At 47.1% G+C, this 18,541-nt stretch overlaps 1 protein-coding gene across 3 annotated transcripts in view; it reads right to left on the reverse strand.

Moving 5' to 3' along the window:
* The window catches only part of EMP2 (epithelial membrane protein 2), a 52,869-nt gene that overhangs the window by 12,291 nt on the left and 22,037 nt on the right, over positions 1–18,541 (reverse strand). The window contains exons 2-4 of one of the 3 annotated variants that reach the window (XM_030925368.1): positions 7,500–7,723; positions 6,943–7,075; positions 2,978–3,068 (exon numbers count right to left, since the gene is read on the reverse strand). In XM_030925368.1, coding sequence (XP_030781228.1) covers positions 2,978–3,068; positions 6,943–7,020 — 169 coding nt within the window. In that variant the 5' untranslated portion in view covers positions 7,021–7,075; positions 7,500–7,723. Of the gene's footprint in view, positions 1–2,977; positions 3,069–6,942; positions 7,076–7,499; positions 7,727–18,541 lie in introns of all 3 variants that reach the window. The other 2 variants (XM_010370258.2, XM_010370257.2) reach the window with 2 other exon arrangements.

Below are 18,541 nucleotides of genomic sequence, written 5' to 3' on the forward strand. Positions count from 1 at the left end.
GGGAAGTGTGTCTGGCCAGACTTTCATAATGTCACCGGGCTTTCGATCTAGTATTTTCAGAAAAGCTTCCCTTCTTTTATGGCAAGGGAGACTAGTTTATCACTTCTCTTTAACATAGACTTATGGTTTGGGAGGCCGAAGTGGGTGAAGCGGGAGAAGTGCTTCAGCTCAGGAGTTCAAGACCAGCATGGGCAACATGGTGAAACCCTGTCTCTACAGAAAATACAAAAATTAGCCAGGTGTGGTGGCACACACTCGTAGTCCCAGCTACTTGGGAGGCTGAGGTGGGAGGATCACTGGAATGTGGGGGGCAGAGGTTACAGTGAGCCGTGATTGCACCACTGCACTCCAGCCAGGGTGACAGAGGGAGACCCTGATTCAAAAAAATAAAATAAAATAAAATAGATTTATGGGCGAGTGCAGTGGCTCATGCCTATAAATCCCAGCACTTTGGGAGGCCAAGGTGGGAGGATCACTCGAAGCCAGGCATGAAAAACCAGCCTGGGCAACATAGCAAGACCCTGTCTCTACTAAATAAATAAATACAGTAGATTTATGTACAGAAAAGTGGGCTATTTTAAAAGTAAACTTTTTAAAGTAAAAAAAATGGGCAAACTTCAGGAGAGGGACAGAGAGTGAATATTTTTGGTTTTGTGAACCATATGGTCTCTTGTCAAATGTTCTTTTTGTTTTTAGGGGGGTGTGTGTGCGTGTGTGTGTGCGCGTGTACGTGTGTGCGCGTGTCATGCGTGCGTGTGCGTGTGTGTGCGTGCGTAAGTGCGTGTGCGCGTGTGTGTGTGTGCATGTGCGCGCGCGTGTGTGCGTGTGCGCGCATGTGCATGTGTAAACAGCTTTTGAAAATGTAAAAACTGTTCTTAGCTCCCAGGCCAAACAAAAACAGGCCTTGGACTGAATTTGGCCAGTGGTTCGCCAACCCGTTTTAAAGAAAAATAAGTTAACAATCCCACGTGGAGGATGCGGAAAAGCAGCCACAGGGCACAGCAAGCCCTCCCAGCTGGCCTTGCACACTGGCGACAGCGGGGGCTTGCAGAGCACAGGGAAGGAGAGCTGCTCCCAGGACCAGAGGTTAGCGTGACAGAATAACAGATGAGATGGAAGGGAGCACTGATGGTGTTCCGTGGTTAAGGGCACCGGCTTTAGCATTGGTCACATCGAGACTGGAATCCTGCTGCCATCATTTGCTCCTGGCTATGTGGCCTTGGGTAACTTAACTGCTCTGTGTCTCAGTTTCCCCATCTTAAAATGGGGCCTATGGTCCCTGCCTGATGGGGCTATGAGATCACCCATGTAAAGGACTTAGACCCATGCCTCACAGTTAAGTAAATGGTGCCTTCTACTGGTATTTTTGCTGCTTTTATGATGAATATAGATATTGTGATTGAGTGTGGTGACAATCTGGGACCCAGGGAGTAGACTCCTTTGCTCCCTAACAGGATTGTCAGATTTGGCAAACAAACCAAAACAAACACAAAGACAGGATGCCCAGTAAATGAATATCCAATAGACAACCAACAATTTTTAGGCGAGGCATGGTGGCTTGTCCTCCTCCTTTAGGCTGAGACAGGCAGATCTCTTGAGCTCACGAGTTCGAGACCAGCCTGGGCAACATGGTGAAACTCCATCTCTACAAAAATTATAAAAATTAGCTGGGCATGGTGGTGAGTGCCTGTAGTCCCAGCTATCTGACAGGCCGAGATGGGAAGATCACTTGAGCCCAGGAGGTCAAGGCTGCAGTGAGCTGTGATCGCACCACTGCACTCCAGCCTGGGTGACAGAGTGAGACCCTGTCTCAAAAAACAAACAAACAAAAAACTAAACCCTACCCCCCACCAACAAAACCAAATAATTTTTAGCATAACTATGTCCCATATTATATTAACATTTGGGCCATAGTCATACTAAAAAAAAGTACTTATTGTTTATCTGAAATCTCCAATTTAACCGGGTATACTGTATTTTATCAGGCAATTGGGATCCCAAAGTATCTATTCCATCGGTTCTATGAAGAAAAACAGAACCATTCACTTCATAATGAAAAACAGTGGTCAGCATGTTTTCGAATGGAATTTTCTGTATTTCAAAGCCTTTTCATATATTTTAGCTTATTGAAGAGGTGGGCACAGCAAGGGTATCGTTATTACTTCTGTTCTACAGCTGAGGATGTTGAAATTGACCTGCCCAATGCGAGGCTACACAGCTTGTCTAGGAACAGAAGCCAGATCTCAGATTTCTGTTTGCTTGTTTCTGAGACAGGGTCTCATTCTGTCACCCAGGGTGGAGTGCAGTGGCTTGATCTCGGCTCAGAAAACGCAACCTCTGCCTCCTGGGTTCAAGCAATTCTCTTGCTTCGGCCTCCTCAGTAGCTAGGATTATAGGCGTGCACCACCACGCCCAGCTAATTTTTGTATTTTTAGTAGAGACAGTGTTTTGCCATATTGACCAGGCTGGTCTCAAACTCCCGACCTCAAGTGATCCATCCGCCTCTGCCTCCCAAAGTGCTGGGATTACAGGCATGAGCTACTGCGCCCGGCCAGATCTCGGATTTCTTACTGCTGGACGGGGAAAAGGGACTGGAAAGTAAATCATGGTCTCTGAGACCATTCAGAGGCAAGTCTTGGATAAAAAAGAAGGGAAGAGAAAATTCTAGATGAGAGCTGAAGCTGGAGAAAAGATGAGGAAGGGAAACTCGGCTGTGCCAAGAGACAGAGAAGAGAAGGCACGAGGTCCAACTCAGCTGGAGTTGGTCTCCCTCCAGCCTCCGGCTTCTCCACACCCCGGACATCTCCAGCTTGTGCTGTCCTCCGCTCCAGCACACACTGAGCAAACGCCGCCAGGCCCACCGGAGTATGCAGCAAGTGGAGGAGAGGGTGCGCAGTCGGGGAACCCGAAAGCCTCACTCCTGAACGTTCTTTCCTCCCTCAGTGCTCCTCAGTCAGCTTCCTTCGTTCACACTCACCTTGAAAGCTGTCATTGATTACTGTACAATTCGTGTTGTTGGTACATATTCTCCAGACATCTGCAAAAAACTCATCTCCTACCCACCAGGCCTGTAACACAAAATGGAACCAGAGAGAAAGGCTGTCCGTTAATGATGCAAACACTGACTCCTAACTAGGCACGAGGCATGGTGGGCTTCTGGGATTCTCAAACTGCAGTGCATTTGAGAATTCCTAGGGAGCTTATTCTAATGCAGACTGACTCAGGAGGTCTGGGGTAGGGCCTGGGATTCTGCATTTCTTTCTTTTTTATTTATTTATTTATTTATTTTGAGACAGACTCTTGCTCTGTCGCCCAGGCTGGAAGGCACTGGCATAGTCTTGGCTCACTGCAGCCTCCATCTCTTGGGCTCGAGCAATCCTCCCACCTCAGCCTCCTGAGTACCTGGGACTACAGGTGCACATCACCACGCCTGACTAATTTTTGTATATTTTGTAGAGCCAGGGTTTACCATGTTGCCAGGCTAGTCTTGAACTTCTCACCTCAGGTGATCCGCCCACCTCAGCCTCCCACAGTGCTGAGATTACAAGCATGAGCCACTGCGCCCAGCCAGGATTCTACATTTCTTTTTTTTTTCTTTTTTTGGTTTTTTTTGAGATGGAGTTTCACTCTTGTTGCCCAGGCTGGAGTGCAGTACATGATCTCGGCTCACTGCAGCCTTCCCATACCGGGTTCGAGCGATTATCTTGCCTCAGCCTCCCGAGTAGCTAGGATTTAGAGGCATGCACCACCACACCTGGCTAATTTTGTATTTTTAGTAGAGACAGGGTTTCGCCATGTTGGTCAGGCTGGTCTCAAACTCCTGACTTCAGGTGATCCAGCTGCCTCGGCCTCCCAAAGTGCTGAAATTACAGGCGTGAGCCACAGCGCCCGGCTGGGATTCTACATTTCTAACCGGCTCCAGGTGATGCCCTGCTACTGTCTCCCAAAGGATAAAAGGTGGTCCAGGCCCTCAGAGAGTATGGGAGAAAAGATGAGGCTGAGTTGGTAGAAATATTAGCAGATAGGGCTGGGCACGGTGGCTCATGCCTGTAATTTCAGCACTTTGGGAGGCCGAGGTGGGAGGATTGCTTGTGCCCAGGAGTTTGAGACCAGCCAGGGCAACTCATCTCTACAAAAAAATACAAAAAACTTAGTCAGGCGTGGTGGTGCATGACTGTAGTCCCAGCTACTCAGGAGCCGGAGGTGGGAGGATCACTTAAGCCTGGGCAGTAGAGGCTGCAGTGAGCTGTGATCGTAACACTACACTCCAGCCTGGGTGACAGAGAGAGACCCTGTCACAAACAAACAAACACTGCAATGGATGGGATGACCAGACAAGATTCTCCTGTCTTCAGCCCAAAGCATTCATTTCCCTCTGTGCTTTAGTGGCTGCTGTCCTTCACCTACTGCCCAAGATGGCCTTCCTTCTACTTTCCAGTTGCCAAGCACAATTCCAAATGCGTAATGAATACCCTCAGACTCACTGAAGGACAAAGAGTCCATCTGCGTCTTCTTAGTATGTGCCCTGATAATATACATGCCCTGGGGGTGCTAGATACGATTCACTAAGGCTGATGGTTTCCTGCCCCTAATGTTTGTCTATCCTTTTCACTAAGTCTGGGGCCTTTTCAGGATCCCAAAGGACTAGATGGGAAGAAATAGAAAAAAGATTCTAAAAGAACATTCGGTCCCATTGATTTCACAGTGAGCTCCTGGAATGGTCCAAATACTATAATCCAGGGTTCCCCAACCCATGGGCCATGGACTGGTACCTGTCTGTGGCCTGTTAGGAACCAGGCCATGCAGTAGGAAGTGAGCAGCCAGTGAAGGAAGCTTCATCTGTATTTACAGCTGCTCCCCATCGCTCACACTACTGCCTGAGCTCTGCCTCCTGACAGGTCACCAGGGACATTAGATTCTTATAGGAGTGTCAACCTTATTGTGAACGGTGCATGCCAGGGATCTAGGCTGCACACTCCTTATGAGACTCTAATGCCTGATGATCTGTCATTGTCTCCCATCACCCCCAGATGGGACCGTCTAGTCCAGAAAAACAAGCTCAGGGCTCCCACTGATTCCATTATGACGAGTTATATAATTACTCCATTATATAGTACAATGTAATAATAATAAAGTACATAATAAATGTAATGCACTTCAATCATTCTGAAACCATCCCCTTGCAATGCCCCCTCCCCGATCTGTGGAAAAATTGTCTTCCATGAAACCAGTCCCTGGTGCCAAAAGGTTGGGGACCACTGCTATACTCCATAGCATCAATGTGGTCCCTACCCAGGCCACTCACAGCAGCTGAGCAAGAAGCTCCAGAACCCAAATGCGATGACTGCGCTCATCTCCCCTGACAGGCTCTAGGACCAGGAGCCTCTGGAATGGCTCAAATCCTAGCTCTGCTGCTTACTGCACTGTAAACTCTGCCAAGTGCCCAAATGGCCCTGAGACTCAGCTCCTTCACCTGTAACCCAATGCAAGGAGAGGTTGGTGCCCTACCTGGTACAGTTGGGGTGGAGATCACATGAGATGACATGCATAAAAGGGCTATAGTGATCGCTAAGTGACAGATGTCATCATTTATGTTATTATTGTCATGATGATTCAACAGAAGCCGTATATGTAGGCAGAGTTGGTGGCCACTCGTATGGTGTACTTTTTGGCTTTCTGAGCAATGTGTCTGCCCTTTAATTATCTCTGCAGTCTAAAATGAGCAAGATGGACACCAGGTCTTTGGATCGGTGTATAAGCCAGAGAGAAGCTCTGTTAAGAAGCTTCCCTAATGTCACTCCCTGCTTGGGGGCATATTAATCTATGCCAAGAGGTTATTTATCCAATACGTTCCCGCCATATGGCTGCAAGCTGGATACTAAAGGAAAACGTTAAATTTTTCATAGGGGCATAGGTAGAGTCTGGAAAGTTCCACGCATGAGCTCTGCTGGGGAGGACATGGCCAGGTGGGCTAGCAACAGGGGACCCTGGTTGATAAAGAGGTGTCAGGGGTTGGGGGCAGAGGCCACCTGGGATAGGTCACCTGGAGGATCTAGGGCAGTGGTCCTCAACAGAGGGTGATTTTGTCCTCCATGGGACATTTGCCAATGTCTAAAGATATTTTGGATTGTCATAACCAGGAGTGGGGGTGCTACTGCATCTAGTGGGTAAGGCCAGACATATTGCTGAACTTCCTACAATGCACAGGGAGGCTCCCATAACAAAGGATTATCCAGCCCAAAATGACAATAGTGGCAAGGTTGAGAACTCTGATCTAGAGGAAAGCTGAAGTCACACAACATCCTCAAAGGGCTTCCTAGAGACCAGCTCTATGAAAGAATCACGGATGGGAGGACAATCGTCCCTGCCTGCCAGGACCTGCCCCCAAAACCTGAACCTTCACATTTAGGCCAAGAGTCCTCAGCCCTTGGGTCAGAAGATGGGCGTGCCTTCGCAGGGAGGACAACCCTAAACTATGGTTGAACCCTGGCAGGTTCAACGTTGAGAACCTTGGCAGGGTTCTCAATCTGTGATATGGTTTGGCTGTGTCCCCACCCAAATCTTGAATTGTAGTTCCCATAATTCCCCCATGTCATGGCAGGGACCCAGTGGGAGATAACTGAATCATGGGGCGAGTTTTTCCCTTACTGTTCTCGTGGTAGTGAATGGGACTCACAAGATATGACGGATTTATAAAGGGCAGTTGCCCTGCACACTCTCTCTTGCCTGTTGCCATGTAAGACGTGTCTTTGCTCCTCCTTTGCCTTCTGCAGAGGCTTCCCCAGACATGTGGAATTGTGAGTCCATTAGACCTTGTTTTCTTTATAAATTACCCAGTCTCTGGTATGCCTTTATTAGCAGCATGAGAACAGACCAATATAACCCACTTCTATTGACTCCAGGACCCGGGGTTCTGAGCGAGTGGAAGGAAAGGAAACTTACATTGTCGATGGTGGCAATGAACAGCAAGGCTGCAGAGGTGATGTGGAAGGCGATGATGAAAGCAAGAAGCACCAACATTTTCACAGGGCAGGGCAAGGCAAGGGGTCACGTTTAAAGCCCAGAGTGGGATGTGCTGAAGGGGTTAAGAAAGAGAAATTCAAAATCTGTCAATGACAAAACAAAATTACAATAAAAAATAAGCACCTTTTAGCTGGGTGTGGTGGCTCATGCCTATAATCCTAGAACTTTGGGAGAAGGCAGGAAGATAGCTTGAGCCCAGGCGATTGAGACCAGCTGGGGAAACATAGTAGCTACTGTCTCTAAAAACAATAAAAGAAAATTAGCTGGACCTGATAGTCATACCTGCAGGCCCAGCTACTTAGGAGGCTGAGGCAGGAAGATTGCTTGCGCCTAGGAGGCTGAGGACGCAGTGAGCCATAATTGCACCACTGCACTCCAGCCTGGGCAACAAAGCAAGGCTGTGTCTCTTAAAAAGAAAAGGCAACATTTCATGGGGTCTTGGAAAAGCAAAAACAGTGCTCCCCATCTTTACTTGCCTGGAGACTTTACTGGACAAAAGTCTGGCATGAGAAGGGCTGTCTGCTGTTGCATTCACATGCCAAATATTCCTTGTGGAGGAGGAGGGTGAGGACTCATTAGAATCCCTAATTCAGAAAAGCATCACGCCTCTTCGGCACGAAGGAGTGGCTCTGTATGTGGTAAGATGCTGTTCCTGATTCCCCACGCCCAGAAGCTCATTGAGGATTCCTGATCAGAGCCCCTGCTTCATAATAAAGAAAAAGTGATCACAATACAGAAATATTTCCTAATGATCTGACCATTTATAAAATTAATACCCAGCTGGGCATGGTGGCTTATGCCTGTAATCTCACCACTTTCAGAGGCCAAGGCAAGAGGATGTTAATTAAGTCCAGGAGTTTGAGACCAGCTTGGGCAACAGAGCAAAACTCCATCTCTACAAAACATTTGAAAAACTAGCCTAGTGTTGTGGCATGTGCCTGTGGTCCCAGCTACTTGGTAAACTAAGGCAGAAGGATTGCTTGAGCCTAGGGGGTGCAATAAACCATGATCTCACAACTGCACGCTAGCCTAGGTGACACAGCAAGACCCCGTCTCAAAAAAATAAAAATAGGCCAGGTGCGGTGGCTCACGCCTGTAATCCCAGCACTTTGGGAGGCCGAGACGGGTGGATCACGAGGTCAGGAGATCGAGACCATCCTGGCTAACACGGTGAAACCCCGTCTCTACTAAAAAACACAAAAAACTAGCCGGGCGTGATGGCAGGCGCCTGTAGTCCCAGCTACTCAGGAGGCTGAGGCAGGAGAATGGCATAAACCCGGGAGGCAGGGCTTGCAGTGAGCTGAGATCTGGCCACTGCACTCCAGCCTGGGTGACAGAGGGAGACTCCATCTCAAAAAAAAAAAATTAAATTAAATTAAAAATAAAACAAAATAAATACTCACTCAGAAACTATTCTTCTTAATATATATTCCCATTTGAACAACACTGGACCCCAGAAAAATACAACATGTGGCAGACAGCTGCCATTTAATTTTTCCCTCTCTGATCACACAGGAAGACGACATTTCCTGGACTCCCTTGCAGCTAGGGGGGGAACTCGTGGCTAACAGGCCAGAACTGCATGGCATGGCCATTTCCAGGCTGATGAAGAGGAGAGCAGGTACTCATGACTAATTCTAACCAATGGGCCAGAACTGCATGACATGGCCATTTTCAGGCTGATGCAGAGGACAGCAGGTATGAGTTTTCCACGTTCCCTCTCCCTAAGGAAGTAGCTGGGGATGGTGCAGCCATAGTAGGTTGAAACCTCACATCTTGGACAGATACCATGATTGGGCAATTAATAAGCCTCTGAATGTTAAACCACTGAGATTTCAGGGTAATGCTTTACTTTGGCAGGACAGTTTGAATGATATACAAACGAAGCAACTGCAAAGTGAAACTGCAAGTCTTACAACAGAACTACAGTTGTCCAAAGTTGATGAAAATGTCATGGGAGATCAGATGAAAATCCACTGAGGTCATGAATACATGAGGACTTGTCTGAGCTGGACAAGTTCCTAATAAATGAGGAAAAAGCATTCAAAAGAATGCTTTAACTATCAAACAATTAAAAGTCACACTGGGGAAAATTGATTAAAATCTTTGAGTATATTATAACCATCATCTTGGTCAACAAAACTCAAATGTCAAGAGAAGATGTCACATCAAATGATCTAGCTGGAAGATGCAACCTCCTAATATCAACACTTGGTTCATTCTTCTTTTATTCCAATAATTTGTGACCAGACAGTTACTAAATTTTTTGGAAAAAAATTAATTTGCAGTTTCATGTTTTGAAGTACAGTGCAAATCAGACCTTCTGTTCACTGGGATGAAATTGCAGCCCCAGTTTTAAATGGATTAATGCACACCCACACACAGACTCTCTCTCTCTCTTTTTCTGCACCACTTGAGAGTAAGTTGCCTAAACCATATAACTAAGTGCTTTAGTGTGTGTTTCTGAAAAACAAGGACATTTTCTTTCTTTTCTTTCCTTTTTTTTGAGACAGAGTCTCACTCTGTCACCCAGGCTGAAGTACAGTGGCGCGATCTCCGCTCACTGCAACTTCTGCCTCCCAGGTTCAAGTGAGTCTCCTGCCTCAGCCTCCTGAGTAGCCATCCATATTGTGGCATGTGTGGGAAGGTATTTTGAGATATTGTAAAGATCCTATCTCTCATGACACTTTCACTCCGAGTTTAAGCATTCGCTGATATTTCTGAAATAGGACTTTTTTTGTTTTGTTTTTGAGACAGAGTCTTGCTCTGTTGCCCATGCTGGAGTGCAGTGGCACAATCTTGACTCACTTCAACCTCTGCCTCCCGGGTTCAAGTGATGCTCCTGCTTCAGCCTCCTCAGCAGCTGGGACTACAGGCACATGCTACTACACCCGGCTAATTTTTGTATTTTAGTAGAGACGGAGTTTCACCACGTTGGCCAGGCTGGTCTCGAACCCTTCACCTCAGGTGATCTGCCTGCCTCGGTCTCCCAAAGCGCTGGGATTACAGACGTGAACCACCATCCCCAGCCTGAAATAGGATCATTTTAAAAGGTGTTTTTCTGGTACCAACTATTCCCCCTCCTCTAGTGGACATGCACTGACTGCACAAACCCTCCACCTTTTCACTGCCAGCTCTCCTCTCCAACCATGCTCATTCTCACCCCCATTATCCCCTCACGGAATGGAACAAGGCTCCTGGGCTCATACAGGGTCCACTCCTTGAGACCTAGGATGCATTAACAATGAGCCAGGAGCTGTATGGCTGCAGAACTCAGTCTGAGAGGTCCTGGCTGTGAGTCTGTGCATCAACAATTAGAAGGACCCAATGAACCAGCTTAGAGATTCTTCTAATTCTTTCAAAAAGGACAAATTCCCCTTTGTTTAGGCCTGCATCATTCTTAGCTGCCATCATATGCTGCTGCCTCCAAAATGATGCATTCCTTTTTTTTTTTTTTTTCTTTTAAATAGATGCATCTCTGACCCTGGGGGGAAAAAGGGCTCACGTACCATGCTGAATGCCCTGTTACTTTAACATCAGCAGGAATGCCCAAATGCCAACTTCACCAGGGCCATTAACTCCAGGGTCATAATGGCTTCATATGCTGTTCAGCTCAGATGACACAAATGCATATGGACATGTAACTAAAACTTTCTAGAAAAAAATGGTTTTAACCCATTCTTTCCCAAAGGATGGAATTAAAATGTTATAAGGCATGGTTTTGGATAGGGCATTAAGCAACACTGAACCACATAGTGAAAAAGTCCCCATTCCAATCCTTCTGAGTTCACCAAGGAAAAGACCCAGTTTGATGCTAGTCACTCTCCAATACTTGCTAATTTCTTTTTAACAAAAAGAGAAAGCAGATCTTTGGTTAGAACGTATTTGTAGCTAGAATTTAATAACATCATTTTGAGTTTATTGTATTTATTTGTAACGTTCTTTTTATAAGAAATAAACACCACTTATAGTAGTGATATAAAGTATCATTTTAAATCAAGTTATTGAAGCCTTAAAAGTGAACAATTCAGGGAAAATGTTATGTAAGTAAAAAGACAGGTGGTCCTCAGTGTCAGCAGAAATCCTCAGGGTGGCTGTCAAATGCTGATATCTGGGAGGTACTGCTTTAAGCTCTGGGAATGGTTTCAATTGGACATTTCAGACATCAGGAACAAGCTTCTACAGAGAAAGGGATACGTTTTTATGAGAAGTCAAGTAAGGTTTCGACTACAGTGTAAGGGAAATGGCGGCTAGAGGTTGGTTTGAACCATCAGGCGCTCTGAAAAATAACGAGAAGTAAAGGTCTCCTATGACATCTGGAATTCAGATCTCCAGTAAAAACCAAAATGGGGTAGCTCAATTTTAGAACTTGTGAACCCAGGGCATTGCTGGTGACTTCACCCGAGGCTTTGGAGGAAGTTATTCACAAGTAGCGGAAATCCCCCGAATGTTTAAGAGGGAATAAAAATAACTCTTTATTCCTGCATCTCTATACCAAAATAAGTCTCCCTTCTGCGCCACTATTCCCGACGCCAGTCAGCCCCTGCCCTCTTAGAGGCAACCACGCTTCTCAGTTTCCTGTGCCTCCTTCCAGAGATATTTACTGGGAAAACACTTATCCTTCACTCCACGTTTCCGTGTGGCGCGAGCTGTACCAGAGTAACAATCCCGGCCTCTTGTCCCGCCCCTCACTCACCCCTTCACACCTGATTGGAGGAAGCGCCACTGTTCGCTTTCTGGATTGGTGGAGCGCATTTATTCAGGCCCTGGTGCAGTGCTTTGTCCTCGACAGCACCTTCTCCTGGGCATGGCTGCTCCCACCGCGCCCCAGTCAACTTTCTTTGGCTGGAGCAGCCGAGGGCTAGTAGGGGACAGGAGTGTGGAGCTGGGAGCTCCAGCAAACTCCTTTGGCCACAAGTCTAAGCCCCATCCTCCAACCTAGCTTTTCTAATAATATCCCTCAGAGAACATTCTTTCCCTGTGCCTACGAATACACCTCATTCCTTGAATGGCTGCCTGGTGTTCCCTTGTGCGGCTACACCACAATTTACTTAACTAGTTTCCTATTGGTAGCCATTTAGGTTGCTCCCAGACTTTCTGCTGCTCCATACGGCACTGTCAACGAGCATCCTTCCACTTATTTCTTTCACCTTGCATTAATATATTTAAAGATAGATTCCTAGTAGTGAAGGCGTTGAATCAAAGAGTATGTGCATTGATTTTACTTGTAATTTAAACAACTTAATTTACTGCCATGTATACTGGACACTGTTCATACTGTGTCAGTCCTGATCTTCACAGGGTCTTCAGAGGGTATCGAAACCTTTTTTTTTTTTTTTTTCTGAGATGGCGTCTCGCTCTGTCACCCAGGCTGGAGTGCAGTGGCGTGATATCGGCTCACTACAACCTCCACCTCCTGAGTTCAAGCGATTCTCCTGCCTCGGCCTCCTGAGTAGGTGGGATTACAGGAGTGCACCACCATGTCCAGCTAATTTTTGTATTTTTAGTACAGACAGGGTTTCACTATGTTGGCCAGGCTGGTCTCGAACTCCTAACCTCAGGCGATCCACCAGCCTTGGCCTCCCAGGGCGCTAGGATTACAGGCGTCAGTCACCGTGCCCGACCAAGCATTGGACCAACTCTTAAGCATTTATGTGAGTGGGTGGAGAAGCCTTGATGTTATGTCTTTGACTCCTGACATAAGTTGCCCCCAAGAAATACAATTCTGGTCCCTAGAGACCAGCTTCCCTAGGGCTTTTCCAAGTGGTGCTATCTCCTTGCCACCACATACACCCATGTTCTATCCTGCCCTCTCTGATGATACGAAAGAACAAACAGCTCCCGGGGCTGTGTGTCGGATGAAGGCTGGTCCACTAAGCCCAAGGTGGCATCAGAATTAATCCTTGCCTTTCACAAAAAGTTATTTTCCCTTTGAAAAGTGTAATAGTAAATACGGATCCATCTCCTTCCCCTACCACACCCCAACCCCTATGCCCGCCCTTGTGCCTGCAGGCTTCAGTGCTCTGCTGCTTTAGGGGAACTAGTCTTGGTTCCCGGAACATGGTTCCCTGGAGCAGCTGGCTCTCTGGCATTGTCTGGGTCTTAATTCAAACATCACCTCCCCAGAAAAGCACCCCTGAGCATACCATGTAAAGTAACCACGCCCCCTCCAGCATAATTTAGCCCATCCCCCTAGTTTATTTTCTTTGGAGTATTTGCATGGTCTGAAAGCATCTTATTTGTTCAGTTGTTTATTGTCTCTCCCCCTCTGACAGCTATTTGCTATCATTGTCCAGTTCTAGAAATGTAGAGCTGTAAAGGCCCTTGGAAAACTCAAAGCCCTATTGTCCGGGGGCATTAACGGAAACCAAGTAGAGCCAAGACTTGCTCCATCTCACAGCAAAGCAGGAACAAGGTCAGGACTAGACCAGGGTCTCCCGGCTACTACTCCAATCACCCTATCTCAGTGGGAGACCCCTCAGAAGCCCCATGACAATCTTTCAAGAGTCAATGATGTTCCCTAAAAGCCTCTGCCACTTTGAAGTGTAACTTTCGCTGTGGAATATAAACTGCTTTTTTCCTTCTTCAGTTTCTTCAGGAGCCAAGCAGAACATTCCAAAAGGCCACTTGAGTTTTCACATTTACCCACCTGAAGGTAGGAGACTACACTAGATGAAATGTTCAAGTTTCTATGTAGAAATCAAAGTCCTATGATTTGCAGAACTTCTGTTTTAAAAATGTTTTGATATACATAAAATGATGATTTTTTAAAGAAGATAACAGAACCAAAAGGCATATGGTGAAAAAACAGTCTTCTGTCATACCCCTGTCCTACAACCTGGAAGCAGTCACTTTTTTTTTTTTTTTTTTTTTTTTTTTGAGATGGAGTTTTGGTTTTTCTTCCCAGGCTGGAGTGCAATGGAGCGATCTCAGCTCACCACAACCTCTGCCTCCCGAGTCCAAGTGATTCTCATGCCTCGGCCTCCCGAGTAGCTGGGATTACAGGCATGCACCACCACGCCTGCCTAATTCTGTATTTTTAGTGGAGACGGGGTTTCTCCATGTTGGTCAGGCTGGTCTTGAACTCCCTATCTCAGGGGATCCTCCTGCCTCAGTCTCCCAAAGTGCTGAGATTACAGGCATAAGCCACCACAACTGGTCAAAGCAATCACTTTTAATCTTTGCAGGTGCTTCTACTCTACTTCCCATCTCCATATTTCCAAACAATATTCATGAACTTCTATTTCCTGGTTAACTTAATTATTCACTTCCTGCTCAGGGAAAGGTTTCTCTTTTCCACCATAATTTGTCCCCCATCTCCCTCCTTCCACCATCTCAATACAGTCTACATTTAGATCAATAATTTGTCATTTACATGATTGCTATATAAATATTGTACTCTACAGAGCCAAATAGTGTACTATGATTGCACTTTTCCTTGAAAAACTCCTTTTCCCCTAGCATTTCTAGTTTCCTTCCTTCTTTTCTTCCTTCCGTCTTTCCTTCCTCTCTGTGGTTCCACCTATTTTCCATATTGCTTCAGTTCCTTCCAATTTTTTTTTTTTAAATAATTTCAAGTCTTCTGTTGCAGAACCCCAAATACAACAAATGTATGGTTTTGGTTACAAGCCTGTGGTTGGCCTGATTCTTTGCAGTGCACATTCTCCAGCCAGTCTCTCTCCTGACTCTGCCTTTCCCTGCTGCCTGCCAGGTGCAGACTCAGCAACTGCCGCTGTCACAGGACAAGTAGGACAAGCAATCCACATGTGGCACTTTTCAGGGAAGACAGCAAATTCGCTTCTAACTGTGGGCAGGACACAGGGGTTCAACATAACCCCAAGATGAGTAGGCGATAAGGCAGATCCCTGGGGAAGGGGTGCCCATAGGGGTCATGCCACATGAAAACGAGATTCTTCATGATTAAACGTCAAGCTTCAGCTTACACAACACATCTTGCACTGGGTTTTCATGTCAACCTTATGATGCTGGCAGAACAAGGTATCATTATCCTCATTTTACAGATAAGAAACCAAGGCTCCTAATGCCTCTGGGTGATTTGCCAAAATTCACAGGACTGGAACTCACTAGTTTTCCAGTTCCAAATACAGGGCATTTTTCTACCAAATACAGGGCATTTTTCTACGACTCTCTTTCCTACTCACATGCCTAGGGCCTGGTGAAAACCACGCAGCAGCCTAACTAATATCAGGAGAGAGGGCACAAGGCAGTGTCAAATCATCTCTGTGTCCACTGAGCTTTGTACCAGACAGGAGGAATCTGTCAAGGTAGCCTCTCTCTGCACTGGCCCATTAGCTAAGGTTGAGGGATGACTGGGCTAATTAAGAGAGGGCCTGAATAAGAACCATGCTTTAGGCTGGGTGCAATGGCTCATGCCTATAATCCCAGCACTTTGGGAGGCCAAGGTGGGCGGATCGCTTGAGGCCAGGAGTTCGAGACCAGCCTGGCCAACATGGCGAAATCCTGTCTCTACTAAAAATACAAATATTATCCAGGTGTGGTAGCAGGTGCCTATCATCCCAGCTACTCGTGAGGCTGAGGCATGAGAATGGCCTGAACCCGGGAGGCAGAAGTTGCACTGAGCCGAGATCCCACTGCTGCACTCTCCCACCTGAGTGACAGAGTAAGACTCCATCTCAAAAAAAAACCCAGAAAGCAAACAAACAAAAAAAACCCATGCTTTAGGCTGCATAGGGTTGGCTGCATTTTTCATCCTGTTAGCTCACTGGCCAAGCTGAAGCGCTTGCTGTATTTATTGATCTAACTTTGAGACTGGTTTGGATTATGGATAAAGTTTTTCCTTGCTATCTAAAAGGAACTAAGCACATGTGGTAGAATGGGTTCAATTCTGTTATCGAAATTAATTTCTAAATGAATCACTTTTTCTGAGTATCCAGAAACTCGGTGAGGTAGATCTCACTGAGTACACTAAATGGCCTGGATGCCCCAACCTTGATTCGATGCATTGTAGGTACCATGGTAAGCTGTCTTCACATTCAAGGCCTGAATACTCCCCAAAACTACGCATAAAAATAATCACATAAAATAATACAGAACACAGGAAAGTACAACTTCAGACTTAAATTTCTTTTTAAAGGAAAAAGAACCCATAACCAGGGTAGAAAAACAGCAAATGGGTTTTTCAAGCTGCAACAAGCATCCTCCGGGCATCAGAACTGGAGAGAGTGGGGCTGTGGAGGAAGAACAAGAGGGAGGAGAAAGGGGTGAGACACTGGGAAGTGTGGGTGGTGTTATGGAAATTCTGCACACAAAGTGGAACATTTGTGGCTCAGTGAGTTTCAAGTTTTTTTTTTTAAATAGGATCTCTCTCTCTCGCCCAGGCTGGAGTGCAGTGGCTCAAACATTGCTCACAGCAACCTCGAACTCTTGGGCTCAAGCGATCCTCCTGCCTTAGCCACCCCAGCAGCTGGGACTACAGCTGTGCACCACCATGCCCGCCTAATTTTATTTTTTGTAGAAATGGAGTCTTGCTGTGTTGCCCAGGCTGGTCTCAAACTCCTGGCCTCAAGCCATCCTCCCACCTTGGCCTCCCAAAGTGCTGGGATCACAGGCATGAGCCATGGTGCCCAGCTGGAGTTTCAAGTTCTATAGTTTGACAGGAAGAAGGATAGTGCTCCCAGAAATGTCCATCCTGACCCCAGATAACAAAGAGAATTATCCTCACTGTTTCCTAAGTAGAGGTGCCGTCCTGCTATGCCTTAGTCCAATGTTTGCTTAAAGCGTGTGTGTGTGTCGCACGTCTAGCTCCGGGTGTGGAGAAACACAAACAACCTTCTGGAAGCTCACTGGCCCTTCCTCTTCCAGAAGCAACATTTGGTTTGCTGTTGCTCGTGGGAAGTCACCATGAGGGTCTCGTGGATAAATAAAAGTCTGTGGGATCTGCCCACGGACAGGGTAAGGGTCCACTCCTGTCCTCTTCTTCATAGCAACACGAATCTCCACTCGTGAGCCCCAGCCCCTGCCTGCTGTTGCCAAAGGAAGTCACTTTGGCACATGCTCCCTTACGTGCCAGGGAACAAGAGTCAGAGAGCCCAGCTGGCTTCCCGTGGAGGGAGAACGTGCTGTTAAGATGACCACTCCGTCCGCCCAACTCCATTCCCACCCTCGGGAGTTCTTCCTACTATTTAAACCACAGCCGATTCCCAGCCTGAGTTGGAGCCTTTTCCCGGAACTGTAGGCAAGAGGACAATCCTGAGGTGTGGAACCTTTCCATACAGACCTGAGATGTTTGGCGTCTGGAGGTCCGAGGCAATCTCCCAACTCAGAAGTGTTCCACCCACAGCTCCTGCTCCAACGGCCAGGAAGGCTCTGGCCCAGAACCCTGGGGAGGGCCAGGCTGGAGAGCAGTCACCCAGGCCACCCTGCAATGACTCCCAGGCTTGCTCCGGGGCTGGTGGTTCAACTCCAGGCTGGCCAGAACCCAGGCCCCTCCTACTGCCCAGAGCACTCTGAGGGGACGGTGGCTTTGGCCTCTGTTTTCAGGAAGGCAAAGGTCAGCCCAGCCTTCTGCCCTAGTATCTGGACACCAGCCAGCCAGGAATATTCAGGCGTCTGAGATGTTATGGGGAAGGAGGAAGCCCATTTACCCTGTGCCGCCCAGCTCCATGCTCACTGTGGCTGGAGCTCTGGGCACAAAGTCAGCATTTGGCTCTCTCAGGAAATGGCAACAGGCGGGACACTGGAATTTGGCAGTGCCCCAGGGCAGAAGCCACTGAGGATCATTCTGTCTGCGCAGCCCTGGGTCTTCCAATCTCTTGGAATAATAACAACCACAATTGCAACAATAATGATAGCCAACATTTGTTGCCTAGTATGTCCCAGGCACAGTTCCAAGCCCTTTTGCCCGGATTAATTTATTCATTATTCACCAAGACACTATGATGAAGGTGTTTTAATTAGCCTTGCTTTATTTTTATTTTTTTGAGACAGAGTCTCGCTGTGTTGCCCGGGCTGGAGTACCGTGGTGCCATCTCAGCTCACTGTAACCTTCATCTTCCAGGTTCAAGCAATTCTCCTGCCTCAGCCTCCCGAGTAGCTGGGATTACAGGCACCTGCCACCATGCCTGGCTAATTTTTGTACTTTTAGTAGAGACAGAGTATCACCATGTTGGCCAGGCAGGTCTTGAACTCCTGACCTTATGTGATCTGCCTGCCTCGGCCTCCCAAAGTGCTGGGCTTACAGACATGAGCTGCCATGCCCAGCAGCCTTGTTTTACAGGTAAAGAAAATAAGGCCTAGAGAGGTTAGACAACTTCCCCAATGTCACACGGCTAGTAAAAGCTGGAGCTGGCATCTGAACCCAAGCAGCCTGGCACCAGACAAACCATTATGTAGCCCACGTTAATCTGAATTTCCCTCCCCTTTTGGGGTCCTGTTACTTTAAGAGCTGATCAGGGATCTAGCCAAAGTCCTAGGCCCACACACGTAGCTTCAGATGCTGGCCACTGCTAAGTTGTTCCTCCAGGTCCCACATCCTGGA

This window comes from Rhinopithecus roxellana, chromosome 20, assembly GCF_007565055.1.
Source record: "Rhinopithecus roxellana isolate Shanxi Qingling chromosome 20, ASM756505v1, whole genome shotgun sequence".
In the NCBI taxonomy this organism is placed as follows: domain Eukaryota; kingdom Metazoa; phylum Chordata; class Mammalia; order Primates; family Cercopithecidae; genus Rhinopithecus; species Rhinopithecus roxellana.